The following is a 23,351-nucleotide window of genomic DNA, read 5'->3' as shown; positions in this document are numbered from 1 at the left end:
GGATGCCTCCAGTCAGGCTTTTGTGTTGGAGCTTTTCCCTAGTTTTTCAAAAACACTGAGTGGTGCCTCTTTATGAAAAGATTGCCAGCATCCAGCGTCTTTTCGTTGTTTGTGGCTTCATCGTGGCTTTGCCGTGCAGGAAGCCTGGTGGCTTCGGTGACCCCCATGCTGGGAAGTGACAGCAAAGCCACAGGGTATGTGGAGTCCTTGTCTTTGTGAGTGTCTCCCAGCCTAGTTAGCCCAGTGTGAACAAGGCGCTTCCACCATCATGCAGCAGGCGCTTGTTTCATGAGCTTCTGTTTGGGGGAGAGGGGGATGACTGCAGCCGTCTCGTGTGACCTAATGGTGACAGAAGCAGTTCTTACCATCTTACTCCTGTGCTTAACGAAATAGTATTCTAACAACTTACTTTAATTGAGCATTTTTTTCATAAAGGAATAATATCCAGGAATTAAAACTTTTCTTTGCTGTAAGTTGCAGGTGACAGAGCTCTCTGTTACCTCATGTGGACCTGGGGCTTTGGCCCCACCTCTCTGTCATTCTCCTGCCCAGCCTTCCTCTGTGTTGGCCTCATTCTCAGGGTACCTGTCCTCATGGTCACAAAACGGCTGCAGCAGCACCAGTCATCCCGTCTTCACATACAAACATAAAACATTTCTCTTCAAGAGGAGAGACACTTTCCTGGAAGCCCCTGGCAGGCTCTTATCAGTGGAATTGTGTCTTGGTCTGTGACTAACTGGTTACTGGACAGTGTCTGGATGTAACAGAGGTGGACGCAGCAAGGGGAAGGGCTGGGGGTCAGCAACACTGCTGGCCAGCCCCCGGCCCTGGGCCCCCAGGCATGGCAGGCTCACAGCCCCTGCTCCAGTAGGTGGACCTGCTTTTGTGTAGTTGGCACACCCCTCAAAGCGGTCATATCACATGTGGAAGTGGGGTGTACAGGAAGTCGTGGCTTTTCTCTGAACCTCCCCTGCCCATCCCCCAGGAAGTCCTCACGGCCACCCTGGACTTGGAGGATGTCCGGAGCTACAGGGCAGAGATCTCCTCGCGCAGTCTGGCGGTACGTTCTTTCATAGACATCTGCATAGGAAGTGCTTCAAAGACCTGGTGACGTGTCCACTGGCTGCGGTGGCTGGGGCCACGTGGGTTCAGGGTGTGGGACGTGGGAACTGAGCACGCACTGGGAGAGGCAGGATGCGGGGACGTGGGAGGAGAGGTGGTGCGGCACCAGGGTCTCCGTCTGTCTTCGTCACCCTGCTAGCTGGAGCCACCTGGCCCTGAGCCTTCCCTGCCCCTGAGAGTGGTGGGGTACAGGCACATGAAAAGGCCAAAGCTGTCGGTGCAGGAACTGCCAGGACAGCAGGGAGGGGGAAGGACCTCCAAATTGGTGGGGGGGGGGAGGACTACCGGGGGGGATGGCTACCTAGGTGGGAAGGAGGGCTCCCCAGTTCCAGAGAAGGGTTCCCCAAGTTGTGGGGGAGGGCTCCCCAGGTTGGAGGGAGGACAGTGTGGCCAGCAGCCACCAGTACAGCCAGGGGCTGCCGGGACCCTGGATGGTGGGTGGGTGGGTTGAGGTCTGGGGGCGAGTCTGCACCGGCACCCTAGGCTGAACACAAGCCAGATCTGTATCCAACTCGCAGAGGTGTTGCTTGTAAGCTGGGGTTCGGCACTTTCTAAACCGTAAAGACGGAATATTAAACGGTGGTCACCAGGGGCAGCAGTCTTGCAAACAGTGCTAAAGTGCGACGCTCAAAACAGAGTGGAGCCGAAGTCTTTGATTTCGAAGTTTAATGACTTTATTGAGATACGATTCACACGGTGTGCCGTGCACTGATTTAAAGTGTGCAGTGAGTTTGTAGTATTTTCACAGTCGTGGAACCACCGTCACCATCGAGGTTAGAACATTTCCATCCCCGCGAGAAGAGACTCCATATCTTTTAGCTGTCACCCCCGACCTCCCCTCCCCAGCCCTGAGCAATCATAATCTGCCTTCTGTCTCTGTAGATTTCCTTGTTCTGGATTTGATTTGTATGGAATCATACATTTGTGCTTTCGTGACCGCCTTATTTCACTCAGCAAAACGTGTTCAAGGTTCATACCTGTGGTAGCGCGTATCAGGACTTCGTTCCTTTTTATGGCCAAATAATATTCCGTTCCTGGGTCTGCCGACCACACTTGGTCCCCCCGTCTGCTGATGGACACTCGGGTTTTCCCCCCTTTGGGCTCTTGTGAATAATGTTGTTTTGAACATTCGTGTACAGGTTTTTGCGTGAACATACAACTTCATTTCTTTGGATGCGCACCTAGGAGTGGGTGCCGGCTTATACGACAGCTCTGTGTTGAACGCTTTGAGAAGCCGCCAAGCTGTTTTCCACAGCGGCTGCACCGTTTTACATTTCTCCAGCAATTTCTCCAGCAGTGTACAGGGGTTCCAGCTTCTCCATGTCCTTGTCAACCCTTGTTATCACCTGTTTTTCTCCTAGCCATCCTTGTCGGTTACTTCACTGTGATTTTGATTTGCCTGTCCTGATGGCTAACAGTGTTGTATTCTTGAGTGGGTCCTGGGACCCTGTAAGGGTCTCAGTAATGGCAATGACGAGAACCTCCTTCATAAGGCCAGCCGAGTGGACCCCTACCCTCGAGTGAAGGTGGACTTTGCCCTCTCAAGCCAGGACGACCTGCTGCTGCCACTCTCTGAGCCCATCGAGTGGAAGTACCACAGCCCCGCAGAGGAGATAAGGTGGGCTGGGCCCTTTACTAACCCAGTTGTCTTGTGGTCAGCTAGCCTTCCACCCAGCCCAGGGCTCTGAAGGGGTTTGCATTATGGTGGGGTGGCAAGGAGCACCTGACGGTTTTTAGGACCTGCTCAGGGTAGATACTTGGTTAAGAGGGGTATGTGCCTCACTGGGGTTGAGGTCAGGGATGTTGGGGTCTGAATGTTTGAGTTCACCTCCTAGCTCTGCTACTTCCTTGCTCCGTGACCTAGGGCGAGGCACTTGTCCTTTCTGTGTCTCAGACTCCTCATTTTAAAATGGGGATAATGATAGCACCTACATCCCAGGGTTGTTGTGAGAATCAAGATGAGTTCATTCAGGGGAAGTGCTAAACCAGAGCCTGGTGCATCAGAGAGCTCAGTCAGTGTCAGCTGGTGTTACGAGCTCTGCTGCCTTTTTGGGGAAGCCGACTGTCTTAGTTATTTAGTGCTGTTATAACAGAAATACCACAAATGGATGGCTTTGACAAATAGAAACTTATTCTTTCACAATTTAGGAGGTTAGAAGTCTGAATTCAGGGCTCCAGCTCCAGGGGAAGGCTTTCTTTTTCTGTTGGCTCTGAGGGAAGGTCCTTGTCATCAATCTTCCCCCTGGTCTAGGAGTTTCTCAGCGCAGAGACTCCAGGTTCAAAGGACATGCTCCACTCCTGACTCTTCTTGCTTGGTGGTATGAGGTCCTTCTCCTCTATGTTCGATTCTCTCTTTTATATCTCAAAAGGTTGACGCAAGATACAACCTAATCCTGTAAATTATGTCCTGCCTCGTTAACATAACTGTCTCTAACCCTGCCTCGTTAACTTCATAGAGGTTAGGATTTACAACACATAGGAAAATTACATCATATTGCAAAATGGAGGACAACCACACAATACTGGGAATCATGGCCTACCCAAGTTGACAAACATTTTTGGGGGGCACAATGCAATCCATAATACCTACCCAATATGTTTTGGGTCTTGTTGAGCAAGGTCCAAGGTCACCCAGAAAGACACAACTCACACACAGGCATTGGTTGGAACGAAGCTTTACTCACATAGAGGAGAGACAGAGCAAAGTCATCTTCAATAGTGGGCACCAACCCCCATGTCCAGTGAGTCACTCCCTGCAGCCATCACAGGGCTGGTGGTCTGCACGTACCCCTCTTGTGCTACAGTTGAAGGACCCCATTCCCTCCCTGCCAGAAAGATCTAGACATGGTGTTGGCCAGGTCCCAATGTGACACACACATGAGCAGAACAAAGAAGTGCTCATTAGGCCTGTAACAGGGAAGGACTTTCCATGAAAAGGAAGCAGAAGAAACCGGAACAGAGAGAGGCTCGGTTCCCAGCCTCCATTATCAGGGAATGTTCCGGGCCCAAGCCTTCAGACTAGATGGCTTTGGTGAGAGCCCCAAGGGCCATAGCAGGCCGTCTTCCCAACAAGTCTAGTGTGAGAAGTTTCCAAACTTAATGCTTCTGATTGCTCCCCAGCCTTGGACCCGCATGCTGGCTCTGGGATTTTTTAAGACGTAGCCAACAGGTAAGAGTTCCAGTTTCTCATCCGGTCACTTAGCTTATTCTGCTGATTGGTTTGTGTTTAGTTCTCTGCAGGCTGACTATTTTTTTTTTTTTAAATAATACTGTATTTTTGGTGGATGTCTACACAGCAGATTAGATTCTCATTTGACAGTTTCCACACAAATTGATCTATGACCTTAGTTATGTTTTTCTCATTGTGTCAAGATTCTCTTTAATTATGTTCTGGTTTTTCCATTTCCACTACTCTAGTTTCCCTGCCCCTTTATCTTCTCGTCTTTGCTTTGGGTTAAATGTTGAGCTTTTGAACTCATACAGATTTTTTTTCGTAGAGCAGCGATCCTTTATTTGGTATACCAATCTGCTTTTCTGCTGAAAGGTGATCTCAGGATAGTTTTGTTTCAAGGTTTAAAGAGTGCCTCAGGGCGATAGTCTCAGGGGGTCCACTCGTCTCAGGTGGTCCAGGTAGTCTGGGCTTTTTTAAGAATTTGAGTTTTGTTCTGTATTTTTCTCCCATTCTGGCTGGCTTCATGTATTTGCCCCTGGTCAGTAACGATTTACTTTTAATGCAAGCAACAAAAAGAGTGTCTTCTCCGTGCCTCAGTTGGAAGCTTGATCCACGCTAGCCAGAGGCTGATCGAGGTACCCCTAGATTTGGCCCAGTCTCTGGACGGTCCTGTGGAGCTTCCATCTGATGACATTCACAGCTACAAGCCTCCCTGATGGCTGTGATCGCCCATGTCTGTAACTCGCTAGTGGCTTGTCAGTGGGAGCACCTCTCTCCAAAGGCTCTCCTTTTCCTCTAGAAAACCCATTTGGGAACGTGAGGGGTACTTTTTTACCTCCTCAATGAAAACTGATGCCGTTTGCTTTTTTGTGGGTGGCTGTGAAGGTGTGTTGGGTGGATCTGGGTTAATGGGAGGTGAACATGTAGCTTCTCTGAGGCTCTTCTCACCCCGCCCTCTGACCCACCCACTGCAGGCAGGGTTCTTCCTGCCCCTGAGCGGCGGGGTGGACAGCGCGGCCACCGCCTGCCTTGTGTTCTCCATGTGCTACCTGGTCTGCGAGGCTGTCAGGAACGGAAGTAGGTGGCGACTATCGGTCCAGGGGAGGGTCTGCCCTTGGCTATCTGACTGGGGAGCCAGAGTGGGGAGAGCAGACACCCAAGTCCTGGGCCTTGTGGGTGAAGGAGGGCGTACAGATGCTCTCAGATGTCATAATGTCACGCCCGAGCATCGGGGCCTGTGGACAGCGAGGCTGTTAAACCACAGCCTTGAGCCGACTTGGCTGTCACAAGCCACACCTGCTGTGAGTCACGGAAGTGCCACCCAGCGAAGAGAGCAAGGGCTTTGGGGTCAAGCAAACCCCGGTTCAAACCCTCCTGCTGTGCACTCTGACATTGAACACAGCCTTCTATATGCACCAGGAAAACAGGGGTGATGACACTTGTCTGGTGGGCAGTGGTGATTCAGTGCTAGAATGCTCACCCTCCGTGCAGGTGACCCAGGTTCAGTCCTGGCCAGCGGACCTCGTGCGCAGCCGCCACCCACCTGTCCGTGGAGGCTTGTGTGTTGCTGTGATGCTGAACAGGTTTCAGCAGCACTTCCAGACTTACATGGACTAGGAAGAAAGGCCTGGCAATCTAATTCTGAGAATCAGCCGGTGAAAACTGTGGATCAGAATGCTCAGAGCCACAACCAGTGGTAGGGGGAGGGCGCGAGACCAGGCAGCGTTTTGTTGCGATGTGCATGGGGTCGCCCTAAGTCGGGGCTGACTCGATGGCGTTAGCAGCCACAACAATAATACTTAGCAGTGAGGTTGCTGGGTCAACAGTACTGACCGAGTGGGACTCGGATGTGCACACGCCCTAACCTGACTGCCTGTGGTCCTCAGATCGGCAAGTGCTGGCTGACGTCCGGAACATCGTTGGCCAGGCCACTTACACCCCACAGGACCCCCGAGACCTCTGTGGACGGCTGCTGACCACCTGCTACATGGCCAGTGAGAACTCCTCCCAGGAGACGTGCGAGAGGGCCAGGGCCTTGGCCCAACAGATAGGAAGGTAGGCAGGTGGCCGCTGGAGCTGGGCGTGGGGGTGACTGTACAAAGACCAGAGACGCCCAGACTCGGCTCTGCCTGTGACCGCATGAGGGCTTAACTGTCTAGGAATGAACTGGAGTTTATCTACCCAGGAGTGAACGAGGAGTTCATCCACCCAGGGGTGAACTAGGAGTTCATCCACCCAGGGGTGAACTAGGAGTTCATCCACCCAGGGGCGAACTAGGGGTTCATACACCCAGGGGCGAACTGGGGGTTCATCCACCCAGGGGCGAACTGGGGGTTCATCCACCCAGGGGCGAACTGGGGGTTCATCCACCCAGGGGTGAACGAGGGGTTCATCCACCCAGGGGTGAACGAGGGGTTCATCCACCCAGGGGTGAACTAGGGGTTTATCCACCCAGGGGCGAACTAGGGTTTTATCCACCCAGGGGCGAACTAGGGGTTTATCCACCCAGGGGTGAGCTAGGGGTTTATCCACCCAGGGTCAACTAGGGGTTTATCCACCCAGGGGTGAACTAGGAGTTTATCCACCCAGGGGTGAACTAGGGGTTTATCCACCCAGGGGTGAACTAGGAGTTTATCCACCCAGGGGTGAACTAGGATTTTATCCACCCAGGAGTGAACGAGGAGTTCATCCACCCAGGGGTGAACTAGGGGTTTATCCACCCAGGGTGAACTAGGGGTTTATCCACCCAGGGGTGAACTAGGGGTTTATCCACCCAGGGGTGAACTAGGGGTTTATCCACCCAGGGGTGAACTAGGGGTTTATCCACCCAGGGGTGAACTAGGGGTTTATCCACCCAGGGTCAACTAGGGGTTTATCCACCCAGGGTCAACTAGGGGTTTATCCACCCAGGGGTGAACTAGGGGTTTATCCACCCAGGGTGAACTAGGGGTTTATCCACCCAGGGGTGAGCTAGGGGTTTATCCACCCAGGGTCAACTAGGGGTTTATCCACCCAGGGGTGAACTACGGGTTTATCCACCCAGGGGTGAGCTAGGGGTTTATCCACCCAGGGGTGAACTAGGAGTTTATCCACCCAGGGTCAACTAGGGGTTTATCCACCCAGGGGTGAACTACGGGTTTATCCACCCAGGGGTGAGCTAGGGGTTTATCCACCCAGGGGTAAACTAGGGGTTTATCCACCCAGGGGTGAACTAGGGGTTTATCCACCCAGGGTGAACTCGGGGTTTATCCACCCAGGGGTGAACTAGGGGTTTATCCACCCAGGGGTGAACTAGGGGTTTATCCACCCAGGGGTGAACTAGGAGTTTATCCACCCAGGGGTGAACTAGGGGTTTATCCACCCAGGGTGAACTAGGGGTTTATCCACCCAGGGGTGAACTAGGGGTTTATCCACCCAGGGGTGAACTAGGGGTTTATCCACCCAGGGTGAACTAGGGGTTTATCCACCCAGGGTGAACTAGGGGTTTATCCACCCAGGGGTGAATGTGGGGTTTATCCATGCAGGAGTGGTCTCTGTTAACCCGGTTTTGGACAAGCCTTGTGGGATTTCTACCCCAGTCTGTCTTTTTGCCCATGCTGTCTTTCCTCCCTTTTCCTGGGCTGAGGCTTTGGGGCCCATCTGCCGGTCGTTTCCGAGGAGTTCCGCATGGGACCAGTTCAGCAGGTCTTGGGGTGGGCTGGTGGTGTGTGAGCTGGCACCTTTCTCCCCTGCCACTTTCTCCTGCCCTCAGTTGCCGCTCCCACCTATCCCCCCTCGTGTACTGTATGAGGGTGGGAAGAGGGCATGTTTCCAGAGAGGAAAAAGTCGGTTCTCTGCAGGACGTTCCATTTATTCTGCGTCTTGGGAAACTGGAGCTGCCCGTCCGTTTGCTGATCTCGGCTAAAATCTGCGCCCTGGCACCTCCACTCCTGGGCGTGTAGCCCGGAGGATTGAAAACTCTCGTCCAGGCAAAGCCGTGTACCCCAGTGTTCCTTGCAGCACTGGTCACAGCAGCCAAGAGACGGAATCCACCCACGGGTCCCGCAGCCGATGATGGATAAACAGTGTGTCCATCTGCACATTAGAATATCATTTAGCCGTGAAGGGAAAGGAAGTTCTGATACAAGCTGCCAGATAGATGAGTCTTAAAGCACTGTGCTGGGTGAGATAGCCAGTCAGAAAAGGATAAACGTATGATTCCATGTGTACAAGATGCCAAGAGTAGGCAGACCTGTAGCGACAGAGAGCAGATATGTGGTCACCAGGGGCGGGGAGGGGGAAGAAGGGGAGCGACTGTTTGATGGGTACCGGGTCTCCTTTTGGGGTGAAGAAAACGTTCCCGAGCTTTATGCAGGTGGGTGTTGCACCTCACAGTGAAGGCACTGAATGTCACTGAGCTGGGCCCCCGAAATGGTTAGCACGGGGGCGTTTGTGCTAGTGCGTGAGCACGGGGGTGTTGTTCTAGTGTGTTTGCACGCACACACAAGCTGCGCTCCACGCTTATCCTTTCCCTTCCAGCCACCACATCGGCCTCAGCATAGACCCTGCAGTGAAGGCTGTCGTGGGCATCTTCAGCCTGGTGACGGGGAAACACCCCCTGTTTGCAGTGCACGGGGGAAGCAGCAGGGAGAACCTGGCTCTTCAGAACGTGCAGGTGCGCCAGCCCAGGGGCCGCGGGGGCCTGGGCCTCCACCTCGGGGGCCTGGGGACCTGGGTGGCCAGGGTCGGGGCAGCAACCTGCATGGCTCGCTAAAGATGTCGGTCATGCGGCCTCAGGACAAGCCTAGGGTCTGTGTGTGTGTGTGTGTGTGTGTGGTATGAGTATGAGGAGAGCATGTGTGTGAACATACGTTGTGAGTATCTGTGTGAGTGTTGTCAGTGTATGCTGAGTGTGCAAGTTGTGTGACTGCATGGGTATGTGGGTGCTTCAGAGTGTGTGTGTGAGAGAGGGTGTCAGGCATGAGAAAATGTATGAGAGCGTGTCTGTGGGTGAGGAAATGATGAGTGTGTGCATGGAAACGTGAGCGTTGTGAGTGTGCACACGTGTGTGTGTGTGTGTGTGCATGTGTGACAGTGTGTTTTTCACCTGCAGGGCGAGGTGCACAGACTCTCTCCTGTCCAGTCGGTGCAGGGAGAAGGCCTGGCTCCAGCAGCTCTCACCTGTCCGCCTCCTCTCGGCCCCTTTCTGCCCAGTGTGTGTAGCCTTTCCTTCCTCCAGAAATGCCAGTGGTCACAGGGGAGAGATAGGGTGGCCGATGTGGCTTCTGGCTCTGGCCCTCATCCCACCCAGGGCCCTATTTTCTCCGTCTTTGAAGCCCAGCATCCTGCTGAGCTTGCACGGGTGCTGGAAGCTTCAAGACTCAGACTCTTGTTTCTCTGAGCACAAGGAAGCCTCTGGTGTCATTTAAATTTTTTTCAAAAGGTGGCTTGGGGGAGACCCTTTTCTCTTGAGCTGTGTTGGAAATAGTGCTAGAATGAGTTTTCCCACAGTCCCTCTCTACAGATAATTCTTTTTTCCCTCGTGTTGTCCATCCAGGCTCGAATCAGGATGGTGCTCGCCTACCTGTTTGCCCAGCTGAGCCTCTGGTCCCGGGGCGTCCGTGGGGGACTCCTCGTGCTTGGATCTGCCAACGTGGACGAGAGGTGTGTATGGTCAGGGGCATGCCGTAACGGGCTCCCGATCTCTGAGGGCAATGTGTCAGGAGGGATCAGTCCCTGGAGAAGGACTGATGGTGGTGGCGGGGGAGTTTGTTGAGAAGGCAGTGGTTTGGGTTGGATAAAGGATATAGGCTTGAAAAAAAAATAGAGGCTGCAGGGCAGAGGGAACTGTGGGGTCTCTGAGAAGCCATTCAGATATCTGGTGGGGGGATGGGCACATCACTATACATGACATACAAATTGGTAAGTGTCTGAATGGAGGAAGGGAGGCCAGAATGGAAACACACGGAGGATGGCTAGGAATGAGCTGACCAGAACCCGACTGAATGAAGAGAAAGGTGTTTGACACCATGAGCTGGTGCAGACTGCTGCAATTTGATGGCTTCCTCTGGGGTAGACTTTGCTCATGGCTGCAGATGCTCAAAGTTCCAACTGAACAGAAGATTCTTCAAGACCAAGGAACATGCTCGTCTCTTCAGAGCACTGGTGTGATAGGGTTGGGCAATTTAAGCATTGGCTGTGTAAGACGGGGAGATAAAGGCATGAAGTGGCTGGCTTACATGTTTTCATGGGTGTGCTTGCACTCAAAATGAGGCCAGGGGGTAAAGCAGAGTTCTTGGTCAAGTAGAGCGTCATGCTTGGTCAAGTAGAGCGTCATGCTTGGTCAAGTAGAGCATCATGCTTGGTAAAGTAGAGGGTCATGATTGGCAAAGTAGAGGGTCATGATTGGCAAAGTAGAGGGTCATGCTTGGTAAAGCAGAGGGTCAGGGAAAAAGAGGAAGACCCTCAACAAGATGGACTGACACAGTGGCTGCAACAATGGGCTTAAACATAGCAATGATTGTGAGGATGGCGCAGGACCGGGGAGTGTTTGATTCTGTTGTACATCGGGTAACTATGAGCTGGGATCGACTCAGCGGCACCTAACAACGACAAAAACAATCAATTCTCACACTACCCGTGAGATACATGGAGGGAGAGCTGTGTCTTCCCCAGTCACTTGTGGCAAAGGCAGAACCCAAACAAAAAAAAAAAAACCCCAAACCCGTTGCCATGGAGTTGATTTCGACTCGTGGTGACCCCACGTGTTACAGAATAGAACTGCTCCACAGGGTTTTCTTGGCTGTGCTCTTATGGGAACACATCGCCAGGCCTTTCTTACATGATGCCGCTGGGTGGGTTCGAACCACCAACCTTTAGGTTAGTAGCCAAGCGTAAACCATTTGCACCACCCAGGGGTGACATTATATCTCCCAGACTAGCATGTGGTCAGGACATGGAGGGCCCTGGGAGGCCACCCATCAACTCACCAAACAGGTGGGGAAACTGAGGCACAGCATTGCATCTTAGTAAGAGTGGGGATGGGGTAGAGGTAGGTTTTTCTCTTTAAACTTGGGAAAAAGTCAGTGCGTGAGGGGCAGGGGGGCTGGATCCAGCCAGGGGCTTCTAGCCCATGTGTGTTTTCTGGGAGACCAGGTGTGGGGAAGTTTCAGGTGGTGGGATGGAAACATGCTGCCTTTTCTTTTTTTTTTTTTTATTGTGTTTAAGATGAAGGTTTACAGAGCAAATTAGCTTCTCATTAAACAAACATTGTTTTGTGACATCGGTTGTCAACACTTTCCCTTCTCTACCTTGGGTTTCTCATTACCAACTTTCCTGTCCCCTCCTGCCTTCTCGTCCTTGCCCCTGGGCTGGTATGCCCATTTAGTCTTGTTTTGTTTTATGGGCCTGTCTAATCTTTGACTGAAGGGTGAACCTCAGGAGTGACTTCAGGACTGAGTTAAAAGGGTGTTCAGGGGAGCATGCTGTTTTTGGTGCACTGCATGGGGCTTACGAAGCCAGTGTGTGAGCGCAAGTGGGAGAGCGTTGAGGAAGGCCCCTGGGGAGGTGGGAAGGGGCCAGGTCAAGGAAGCCAAGTCAAGTGAAGGGCACCCTTGAGGAGTTCACGGCAGGGGAGTGGCAGGTCAAGAATCCCCTTGGGGTTGGGTGGGATGGACTTAGGGTGGGGAGGGAGGAGATGGCAGTCATCCACGGACCAGCAAGAGAACGCGGTGGCCTCAACCAGGTCTCCGGAGTGGTGGGGTGGGGAGAGATGGATCAATTGGAGGGCCGTATGAGTCCTCTGTGGCTGCTGTCACAAGTCAGCATAGTCTTGGTGGCTTAAACGACACACATATTATCGCACAGTTCTGGAGGTCAGGAGTCCAACACGGTCTCACCCATGTGGGCAGGGCTGGTTCCTTCTGGAGGCTCTGGGGAGAATCCATTCCCTGGCCTTTTCCAGCTTCTAGAGGCCACCTGCATTCCTCAGCTCCAGGCCCCTTGCCACACCTTCAAAGCCAGCAGTGTAGCATCTCCCTGGCCATTCCTCCATGGCCCCATCTCCTTTTTCTGCCTTTGACACCTCTTCCCTCCCTCTCATAGGATCCTTGTGATGACACCGGGCTTCCTCAAAATCCAGGATAGCCTTCCCGAAAATCCAGGATAGCCTTCCCATCTCAGCTAAGATCCTTAGCTGAATCACATCCGTAAAGACCCTTTGACCGCGTGTAGCTATTGTTAGCTGCTGTCCAGTTGGCCCCCGACTCATGGAGACCCTGTGCTCAGCAGAGCAAAACCTTGGCTGGTCCTGCCCTATTCCCGTGGTTAGGTCCAGATCTGACCGTTGGGATCCGGAGGGTTTTCAATGGCTGAATTTTTGGAGGCAGGTCACCAGGCCTTTCTTCCTACTCTCTCTCAGTCTGGAAGCTCCGGTGAAACCTGTTGAGAATCATATGTACAAGGCTCCACTGACAGGTTGTGGCTGTCCATGAGGTGCATTGGCCGGGAATCAAACCCGGGTCTCCCGTGGGAATCAAACCCGGGTCTCCCGCGTGGAAGGCAAGAATCCAGCCACTGAGCCACCACTGGCTCCATTTTGCCATGTCGGGTCACGTATTCACAGGTTCCGTGGACCTCTTTGGGGCATTAGGAGTTAGAGGTGGCTATGGTGGGGTGGCCCTCTCTGTCCAGGCCAGGCACCCTCCTGGCTGTGGTCATGCCTCGTCCCCTTCTCAGCACCCCTCTGCATCCTCAGTTCTGCATCACCCCAGCCTTCCCTTCAGACAGGCCGCCCCCACCCCCAGACGCTGACTGCCACGCGCCCCCGCCCGCCGCCTTCTCGGGCAGGCAGACACCTCTCCATGGTGTCTGCACCTCTGTCCCGTCCGTGTTCACTGCAGCCACTCGGCTTCCTTTTGCCCCTCGGGCGTGCTCCTGGTGAGAGCCATGGGACCGTCAGGGCCCAGTGAGAGGAGAATGGGACCCCATACTGTCTCTCACTGCAGCCTCCTCGGCTACCTGACCAAGTACGACTGCTCCAGCGCGGACATCAACCCCATCGGCGGCATCAGCAAGACGGACCTCCGAGCCTTCGTGCAGCTGTGCGTCCAGCGCTTCCAGCTGCCCGCCCTGTGCCGGTGAGCGAGCTCTGGGCGCACCCTGGGCGCACCCGGTGGCTCTGAGGCCACAGGCTGGGCTTTGGAAGGGCCTCCCCCTGCCCCCCACTCAGCCACCTTCTGTAGCTCCCTGTTGCCTGGCTAAGGGAGTCCTGCCCTCCTGCCCCACTGTGGGGCTCCGTGATTAGGCCACCTCCCTCTTTCTGTTGATGCCCCCTCTCTGTCCCTTGTGCTCTGGCCCCATCCCCTCGCCAGCCTTCTCATGCCGTCCTCAACCCGGAGGTCAGACACGCTCTGAGCTTAGTGAGTGCTGGTGCTAACAAACTTGTTGAATTAATAAATAGCCGCGCTTTCTGAAGCCCTGACGTCTGTTGGCCCCTCTACTGGGCAAGTCTTTTCTTCCTTCTGCTTGTCTTAGCCCAGGGGCTCTCCATTGGGGTCTTTGTGGCCCCCCCCAACCCACCCCCAAGAGCAGTAACTGTGGCAGTGTGGTGTTTTTGCTGTCACAGTCGGGGTGCTGCTCCACACCCTACGATGCCCAGGACACCCCCGCCACAGACAGTGACGGGCCCCAGGTGTTCGTAGTGCCGAAGTTATAAACCCACTGCTGCACGTGGCCCCCATCGCCCAGCCCCTCTTTCTCCGGGTGTGCACTGCGTTGGATTTGCACTCTGTAGCCAGTGCACCCTCTCCTTTGGATGGCACCACACGGACCTCTGCTTGGCCTTGGTGATGTGGCAGGGCGTGCTCAGAACCGGCTCCAGTCTGGACATGGCCAGTGTGTTGGGGACCTTTGTGTTGTGATTTTTTGCAAACTCAGTGAGCACTTCGCGGCCATAGCAGCTGATCTCTGTCTGTCTGTCACACACAGCATCCTGTCTGCCCCGGCCACCGCAGAGTTGGAGCCCTTGGCTGACGGACAGGTGTCCCAGACTGACGAGGTACGGTGGGGCCTGTCACGGGGCGTCCCCTCCTCTGCCTGCCCCATGTTGTGTGCTGGGTCCCTCCATGGCCCCCTTCCCGCCTGGGAAGCCTGCTCCACCCTGGCTCCGAGAGCGGACATCTTTCAACTTGTTCCTGATCTTAGGGGAAAACCATGTGATCATTTACCGTTAAGTGTGAGGCTGGCCGCGAGCTTTTATAGATATCCTTTATCATATTGATGAAGCTCTCTTCTATTCCTGGTTTACTGAGTGTTTTTATCATGAAAGGCTGTGGGATTTTGTCAAATGTTTTTTCTGCCATTTTTGGACATTAGACCAGTCTTGTTTTCCAGGGATAAATTCCACTTTGTCACAATGTATAATCCTTTTTATATACTCCTGGATTTGTTTTCCTGGTACTTTATTGAAGATTTTTCTGTCCATATTTTTAAGAGAACCAACAGTGCGTAACAGTTAACCACTCAGCTGCTAACCGAAAGGTTGGTGGTTCAAACCCACCAGCAGCTCCAAGGGAGAAGAGACCTGCTGATCTGCTCCCATAAGGATTACAGCCTAGGAAGCCCTGTGGGCGGTTCTGCTCTGTCCTATAGGGACTTGGCTTGATGGCAGTGGTGTTTTTTTTTTTTTTAATTCGTAAGAGATATCGTTTTGTACTTTTTTTTTTCTTATGATGTCTTTGCAGGATTTTGGGTTAATTTGACTAATTGCCAGGATTAATACTGGTCTCATAGAATGGACTGGGAAGTGTTCCTTTCTCTTCTGTTTTTTGAAAGCGTTTATGAAGAGTTGGTGTTCATTTTTCTGCAAATTTTTGGTAGACTTCACCGGTGAAACCACCTTTACCGGGGCTTTTCTTTATGTACCCACTGCCATCAGTCGGTTCCGACTCACAGCGAGCCCCGGGTTCCAAGGCTGTAAGTCTCCCCGGAAGCGGACTGCCGCGTCTTTCTCCCTCGGAGCCGCCGGTGCTTCCAAACCACTGACCTTTTGGTTGGCAGTTGAGCGCTTTAATCACTGCACCACCAGGGCTGCCTAGGGCTTGTCTTTAGCAGAAGTGCTTTCATTATTAATTCAACCTCTTTACTTGTTACAGGCGTATTCAAATTTCCTCCTGAGTCAGTTTTGGCAGTTTGTATCTTTGTAGAAACAGGTGCATTTCATCTTAGTTACCTAATTTGTTGTCCCTGGTAATTCCCTTGTTACCCTTTTGTTTCTGTAATGTTGGTAGTGACGTCCCCTTTCATTTCTGATTTCAGTAACTTGAGTCATCTCTCTCTCTCTGTTTTTTTGGTCATTCTAGCAAAAGGTTTGTCAATTTCGTAATCTTTTCTGTTGCTGGTTTTTTCTATGGTTTTTCTATTGTCTATTTCATGAATTTCCCCTCTGTTGCTGGGTGCCCTCGAATCGGTTCCTACTCATAGCAACCCTGTGCACCACAGAACAAAACGCTGCCTTGTCCCGCACCATCCTCACAATCGTTGTTGTGCCTGAGCCCACCGTTGCAGCCCCTGTGTCATTCCATCTCTTTGAGGGTCTTCCTCTTTTTCACTGACCTTCTACTTTACTAACCATGATGTCCTTCTCCAGGGACTGATCCCTCCTGATAATATGTCCAAAGTATGTAAGATGTAGTCTCTCCACCCTGTCCTCTAAGGAGCCTTCTGGTTGTACTGCTAATTTCCACTCTAATCTTTATCATTTCCCTCCTTCTGCTTGCTGTAGGTTTAGTTTGCTCTTTTTTTCCCAGTGTCTTAAGAGGAAAGGTTAAGTTATTGATTTGAGATCATTGTTCTTTTTAACATTGGCATTTATTGCTATACATTTCCCTCTGGACACTGTTAGCTGCATCCCATAAGTTTTGGCGTGTTGTGTGTTCTTTTTTATTCATCTCGAAAGTATTTTGTAAGTTCTCTTGTGATTTCTTCTCTGACTCATTGGTTATTTAGGAGTTGTGCTGTTTAATTTTCGCGTATTTGTGAATAACCCACATTTCTGTTGGTTGTTCATTTCTGATTTTTTTCCACTGTGGCCAGAGAGCATTGTTGTCGTTAGGTGCCGTTGAGTAGGTTCTGACTTACAGCGGCTCTGTGCACAACAGGACGAAACACTACCAGGTCCTGCACCATCCTCACAGTCGTTGCTACGTTTGAGCCCATTGTTGCAGCCACTGTGTCAATCCATGCCATCGAGGGTCTTCCTCTTTTTCGCTGACCCTCTACTTTACCAAGCATGGTGTCCTTCTCCAGGGACTGGTCCCCCCGATACCATGTCCAAAGTATGTGAGACATAGTCTCATCATCGTTGCTTCTAAGCAGCATTTTGGCTGTACTTCCTCTGAGACAGATTTGTTCGTTCTTTTGGCAGTCCCTGGTATATTCAGTATTCTTCGCCAGCACCACAATTCAAAGGCGTCAGTAATTCTTCGTTCTTCCTTATTAATCATCCAGCTTTTGCTTGCATGTGAGGCGACTGAAAAACACCGTGGCTTGGGTGAGGTGCACCTTAGTCTTCAAGGTGACGTCTTTGCTTTTCGACACTTTAAAGAGGTCTTTTGCAGCCAATTTGCCTAATGCAACGTGTCTTCTGATTTCTCGACTGCTCCTTCCGTGGGTGTTGAACATGGATCTAAGTAAATGAAATCCTTGACAACTTCAATCTTTTCTCCGTTTATCATGATGATGTTTATTGGTCCAGTTGTGAGGATTTTTGTTTTCTTTATGTTGAGGTATAATCCATACTAAAGGCTGTGGTCTTTGAGTAAGTGCTTCAAGTCCTCTTCACTTTCAGCAAGCAAGGTTGTGTTATCTGCGTAATCCTGATTGTTAATGAGTCTTTCTCCAGTCCCGATGCCCCGTACTTCTTCATATAGTCCAGGTTCTCAGATTATCTGCTTAGCATACAGTTTGAGTAGGTATGGTGAAAGGATACAACCCTGACACACACCTTTTCTGACTTTAAACCATGGAGTATCCCCTTGTTCTGTTTGAATGACTGCCTCTTGATTTAGGTACAGGTTCTTCATGAGCTTTGTATGCTTTCGATATTTTAGTTTTTCTTTAATTTTATTGTGCTTTAGATGAAAGTTTGCAGCTCAAGTTAATTTCTCATTCAAAAATTTATACACATATTGTTTTGTGACATTGGTTCCAATCTCCACAATATGCCAGCACACTGCCTGGGTTCCCTGTGTCCATTCGTCCAGTTCCTGTCCCTTCCTGCTTCAGTATTTTTGGATGGCTCGAGGTCTGTGTTACAGCCTAGCATGTGGTCTATCGTGGAGAACATTCAGTGTGCACTTGAGAAGACTGTACCCCGCCATCCTGCGCGGGGTGCTCCATGGCTGTCCAATAGAGTTAGCTGGTTTACAGTGCTGTTCAAGTCTTTGTTTCTTTGCTGATCTCCTGCCTAGTTGGTCTGTCCCTTGTTGAAAGTGGGGTGTGGATGCCTCCAGCTCTTACTGCTGAGTTAAAGGAGTAGAAGTTAGCACTAGAACATGCCTGCTTTATACAAATGAAAGCCGCAAGGAAGTCCTGTGCCAGACCTGTTAGGTGCTGGGGGCTCGGTAGTGAACAAGCCAGCTCCTGAAAGGCTCACCGTCCCCTGGGGGAGGCAGACAAGGGCAGACACTGGGGGTGAGTGCAGTGGAGCAGACTGACGCAGGTGGCAAGTTGGAGGGACAGGTGGCGGCAGCATGTTCCTCAGATGGGGCAGCACAGGCCTGTCCGAGGAGGGGACACTAGAGCTGTGGCCTGAGGGGGGCAGCCAGGAGCATCATTCACTGAAGCAGAGTGGATGATGGGGCTGGCAGCCAGGGGCAGGTCACAGAGGGTCCTACAGACCCTGATCCGGTGAGGGCTGCGCTGCTGCGAACCCTAAAATGCCAACATACTCATCTGTCTCTCTGCTGGTGGCTCGGGCTGTTTATTGTGGGGTATGGTAGGAATTGGAGCAAATACTGAGAAATGAGAAAAAGGTCCAGCTCAGTCTGAAAACTGACCCTTTGGAGCTGGGCTCGAGGCATTCTGTGACCTGGTGTCTTGATGCCAGCGGTGCCCCGTGTCCTCTGATACGACCAGGTTTCCGTGAATCTGTGCCCTCACCCTAGGGAAGGTGGGCTCAGTGGTACGGCCAGGTTTCCATGAGTCTGTCCCCTGTTCTCTGAGTTCCCCTCCCTAGGGAAGGTGGCCCACCGGGGCAGTTGCCAGGGTCAGTTCTGTGCATAGTGCCTTGTGTGGAATGGCCCTTGCTGGCGTTTCCTGTGGCTGCTGCAACAAATGACCCCAAACCAGGGGGCTGAAGAGCACGAAGATCTAGTCCCTCGCCATTCTGGAGACAAGAGGTTTGAAATCATGGCGTCGGCAGAGCTGCACTCCCTTACAGAGGCTTAGGGGCCTCGTCTCTTCCGGCCCCTGGTGTCCCCAGGCGTCCTTGGCTTGTGGCTGCATCACTTCCCCGTGTGTCTCTGTGTCAGATCCCTCTCCTCTGCCTTATAAGCATGCCTGCTGTTGAGTTCAGGGCCTACCCCTGTCCAGCACGATCTCGTCTTGAGATGCCTGATTACGTCTGCAAAGACCCTTTTTCTAAGTGAGATCACGGTCATAGGTTCAGGAGTTAGGATGTGACTGATACCTCCTTGAGGACCACATTTCACATTTCACCCACTGTGGTCCTCAAAACTGTGTGTCTAGTTCTTCGCCTTTTTTTCAGAATGCCACCTTCTTATTGGCCAGTCGATATCCAGAAATAGACTTCAGTGTCCACTTCTGGCTCTCTGGGAACATGTCCCCTCCACCGGGTCCTTGGCCTGGTTCTCATCCCCAAAAGAAGCTTCAGGCCCTCCTCCGGCTCTGACTGGCTGTCTCTCTGTGACGTGCGTGTTTCTCTCCACAGGAAGACATGGGGATGACGTACGCGGAACTCTCTGTCTACGGGAGGCTCCGGAAGATAGCCAAGATGGGGCCCTACAGCATGTTCTGCAAACTGGTCAACATGTGGAGAGACAGCTGCACCCCACGGCAGGTAGAACGCTCGGTGGCCCTTCCCCAGGGTACAAAGGATAGGTAGAGCCGCCTTTGCGGTGGTGGACTTGACTCCCAGGAGCAAGTAAACACAGCGTGGCCTTAGAACCACATGACTGTGTTTCCCACAGTCTCACTCTCGTCTCTCGCTGACCCTTTGCCCTAACTGAATTAACTGGAGTGAGGTTTGACTGCACCCGGCTATTGAAAAAAGACAGTTGGCTCATGGCGACCCCGTGTGTGTCAGAGGAGAACCGTGCTCCGTAGGGGTTTCACTGGCTGATTTTTCAGCAGTAGGTCCCAGGCCTTTCTTCCAAGACACCTCTGGGTAGACTCAAACCTCCAACCTCTCAGCAGCTGGGATGCCTCACCTAGGTATATGTAATATCAAAAAGCTCTCCCCCCTCCCCTCTTCTCTTTTTTTGTTGAACAGTTGAATAGCAACATTTCTAGATTCTTCCATTATGTAGCATTAGGTCTTCCTTTCTAAATAATAACAACATGTAAAAACAAAAGCTGAATATAATATCCAACAGCCCCTTCCAAAATGCTTGAGAAGGAATGATACACTGTTTTTTCCTATTTAATTTCTTTGTTAAACACAACATGGAGCCACCCTTTTTCCATCTTACTGCAAGAAGAAAATACAATTAGGTATAAACTATTAATTGCACAATTTGATCAAGATTATTTCAGTTAGATCCTTTAGACATTGAAATACATAAGAACTGGATTTCTTCTTTTGCTGATATTTTCTTCATCATTAATAATTCTTCCCTGATTCTAGATCCCAAAATATAGAGTATCCATTGGTAGAGAACTATAGGATATTAAAAACCAAACCAGTTATCATCGAGTCAGTTCCAACTCGTGGCAACCCCCTGTGTGTCAGAGTGGAACTGTGCCCCGTAGGGTTTTCCATGGCTGATTTTTCAGAAGTAGCTCACCAGGCCTGTCTTCAGAGGCTCCTCTGAATCTCTGGGTGGTACAAATGGTTTGCATTCAACTATGAACTGAAAGGTTGGTGGTTTGGATTCACTCAGAGGTACCTTGGAAGAAAGGCCTGGCAATCTACTTCCGAAAAACCAGCCATTGGAAACCCTGTGGAGCACAGATCTGTTTTGACACACATGGGGTTGCCTTGAGTCAGAGTGGAGTTGATGGCAAAGGTTTATTTATTTATTTTTTTGGTTTATATCACATTGTTTTTAGAAGTCATATCGGACTAGATATGTCCGTCATACTGCAAGAGTTTATATCTCAAATTATCACCACCTTCCCCTTTTCTGAGGTCAGGTTGTTGCTGCTTGCCCACAGTTTGTCGGTCTTATAAGGGCTGAAGCTGACAAACAGAGTGGCCCCATGGGACAGCACAGGGTAATCATGAAAACATCTTCCTGGGACCCCTCCTCGTGACCTGAAGCAGGATCATGGGGGTGAGGGGTGAGAGTCAGGGAGCCCACAGTGTTGGATCTCACCCTCAGGCCAGCCCGAGTGCTGATATCTGTCCCCCTGCCTTCAAGGAAGCTTGTATGCAGCAGCGCAGTGACCGGTTAACTATTTTCTTGTGTAATTCAGAGTGACACTCATAAAATCTCCAGACTTGGATCTCTGGAGCATTGCTAACTTGAAGCCCTACGCTCTGCTTGCCCACCAGGTGGCTGAAAAGGTGAAGCAGTTTTTCTCCAAGTATTCGACGAACAGACACAAAATGACCACGCTCACCCCGGCCTACCACGCAGAAAGCTATAGCCCGGATGACAACAGGTTTGACCTGCGGCCGTTTCTGTACAACACTGGCTGGCCGTGGCAGTTCCGGTGCATAGAGAGACAGGTGAGGCCAGCAAGGGACGTTTCTCTGCTCTTGAATACCTGGAGAGGGCGTCTAAGCTCATTTCATTGGAGGGTTGAAAAGCTTTTTTTATATGTTGTGGTTAGGTGCCATCGAGACAGTTCTGACTCACAGTGACCTCAAGTACGATAGAGGAAAACAGTGCCTAGTCTTGCGCCATCCTTACAATCGTTGCTATGTTTGAGCCCATTGTTGCAGCCACTGTGTCAACCCAACTTGTCGAGGGTCTTCTTTTTCTCTGACCCTCTACTTTACCAAGCATGATGTCCTTCTCCAGGGACTGGTCCCTCCTGACAACATGTCCAAAGTATGTGAGACGAAGTCTTGCCATCCTTGCTTCCAAGGAGCATTCTGGCTGTACTTCTTCTAAGACAGACTTGTTTGTTCTTTTGGCCGCCCGTGGTAAATTCAATACTCTTCGCCAGTGCTGTAATTCTAGTGTATCAATGCTTCTTCGGTCTTACTCGTTGACCAGCTTTCACGTGCATTTGAGGCGATTGAAAACATCATGGCTTGGATCAGACGCACCTTATTCCTCCAAGTGACATCTTTGCTTTTTAACCCTTTAAAGAGGTCTTTTCCAGCAGGCTTGGCCAGTGCAGTATGTCATTTGATTTCTTGACTGCTGCTTCCACAGGTGTTGAGTGTGGATCCAAGAGGAATGAAATCTCCTTTTATATACCCCATGGTATTTTTAAACTGTTCTTATTTCTACAAAGGGACCAAAACCAAAACACCAAACCAGTTACTGTTGAGTTGATTCAGCTCTTGGTGTCAAAACAGTGCTGCATACAGTTGTCAAGGTTGTGACCTTTTGGCGGTGGATCACCAGCCCTTTCTCCCGAGGCGCCAGCCTTTTGGTTAGCAGCTAAGTGTCCTTACTGCTTGCACCACCCAGGGACTCCAGATACTGTTTGATAACGTGCTTTTTTTACCCCGTGACTGTGACCACCTCTTGACGTGACTCGGTACATCCCGGCAGCGTGGTTGCTGAAGTCTGTGTACAGACTGGATGTGCTCACGAGGCTTCTCCCCATGTGGCTCCCCTTTCTAGGTTCTACAGCTCGAGGGGAGCGGGCAGCAGGACCTCGACAGCGTGGACTGAGGCCGGTTCCTGCCCGGGAGGGTCCTGGATGCTCCGTGGGCACCACTGGTGGCCAAGAGTGTATGCCCCCTGCCAGGGAATGGTGACAAACTGTTCTCGTTTAACCCTTCGAGTGAGCAGAGCCTTCCATTCTGGTTTCTTTAAAAGGCTAAAATAAAAGAGAGTGTAATTTTTTACTGTTTTCTTGAAGCATGTGCTTTCCTGCCTTGGGGACCTCTCTCAGCAAGTGCTTGAAATGAAGCCAGCTGGGGCTAGTGGGGCTCCAGGGCCGCGGTGGGCGGGGCTCCAGGGCCGCGGTGGGCGGGGCTCTGGGGTTGGGCTGGGCGGGGCTCCGGGTCGGGCAGGCGGGGCTCCGGGTCCGGGGTGGGCGGGGCTCTGGGGCTGGGCTGGGCGGGGCTCCGGGTCGGGCGGGCGGGGCTCCGGGTCCGGGGTGGGCGGGGCTCTGGGGCTGGGCTGGGCGGGGCTCCGGGTCGGGCGGGCGGGGCTCCGGCCGGGGTGGGCGGGGCTCCAGGGCTGGAGTGGGCGGGGCTCCGGGGCGGGGGCATCAGCTGTGCCGCACAAACAAGGATGGTGTGTCCAGGCAGGGAGGGGGTGCCCTGAGCAGAAAGCAGGAGAAGACCTCTCCTCCCACCCCCATCTGCATTCCTGTCCTGGGGTCCAGAGGGTCCTGGGAGACAGTCCCCGGAGAGCTACCTTCCTGGGAGCCTGGAGACCAGCTATCCTTCCTCCTGTCCTGGGCCCTGTCTGTGAGTGGGGGACAAGTGTGGAGACGGGTCTGCCAGCACTAGTTGCCATCGAGTAGATTCGACTGGGGGCTACCCCGTGTGTGTCAGAGGACAACTGTGCTCCACAGAGTTTTCAGTGGCTGATTTTTCAGAAGTAGGTCGCCAGGCCTTTCTTCCAAGGCACCTCTGGGTGAACTCAAACCTTTCAGTTAGCAGCTGGCATGTTAACCATTGGTGCCACCCAGGAACTCCTCAGCTTCCAGTAGCTGCCGGCAGTCCTTGGCAGCACTTTTCCCTCCTAAGCCATTGTCCATCCGT

The 23,351-nt window shown here is 52.0% G+C and overlaps 1 protein-coding gene across 2 annotated transcripts in view; it reads left to right on the top strand.

Annotated features, from left to right (window-relative positions):
* Positions 1–22,466, top strand: part of NADSYN1 (NAD synthetase 1) — a 39,942-nt gene extending 17,476 nt beyond the window's left edge. For both annotated transcript variants that reach the window (XM_064287607.1, XM_064287608.1), the window contains exons 10-21: positions 986–1,060; positions 2,616–2,740; positions 4,243–4,291; positions 5,269–5,371; positions 6,181–6,349; positions 8,813–8,948; positions 9,831–9,937; positions 13,279–13,410; positions 14,261–14,330; positions 19,224–19,352; positions 21,009–21,185; positions 22,258–22,466. In XM_064287607.1, the coding sequence (XP_064143677.1) occupies positions 986–1,060; positions 2,616–2,740; positions 4,243–4,291; positions 5,269–5,371; positions 6,181–6,349; positions 8,813–8,948; positions 9,831–9,937; positions 13,279–13,410; positions 14,261–14,330; positions 19,224–19,352; positions 21,009–21,185; positions 22,258–22,308 (1,323 nt within the window). In that variant the 3' untranslated portion in view covers positions 22,309–22,466. The remainder of the gene's footprint in view (positions 1–985; positions 1,061–2,615; positions 2,741–4,242; positions 4,292–5,268; positions 5,372–6,180; positions 6,350–8,812; positions 8,949–9,830; positions 9,938–13,278; positions 13,411–14,260; positions 14,331–19,223; positions 19,353–21,008; positions 21,186–22,257) is intronic.
* The last annotated feature ends 885 nt before the right edge of the window (positions 22,467–23,351 follow it).

This window comes from Loxodonta africana, chromosome 7 (genome assembly GCF_030014295.1).
Source record: "Loxodonta africana isolate mLoxAfr1 chromosome 7, mLoxAfr1.hap2, whole genome shotgun sequence".
Classification (NCBI taxonomy): Eukaryota; Metazoa; Chordata; class Mammalia; order Proboscidea; family Elephantidae; genus Loxodonta; species Loxodonta africana.
This window is presented reverse-complemented; position numbering and strand designations above follow the sequence as displayed.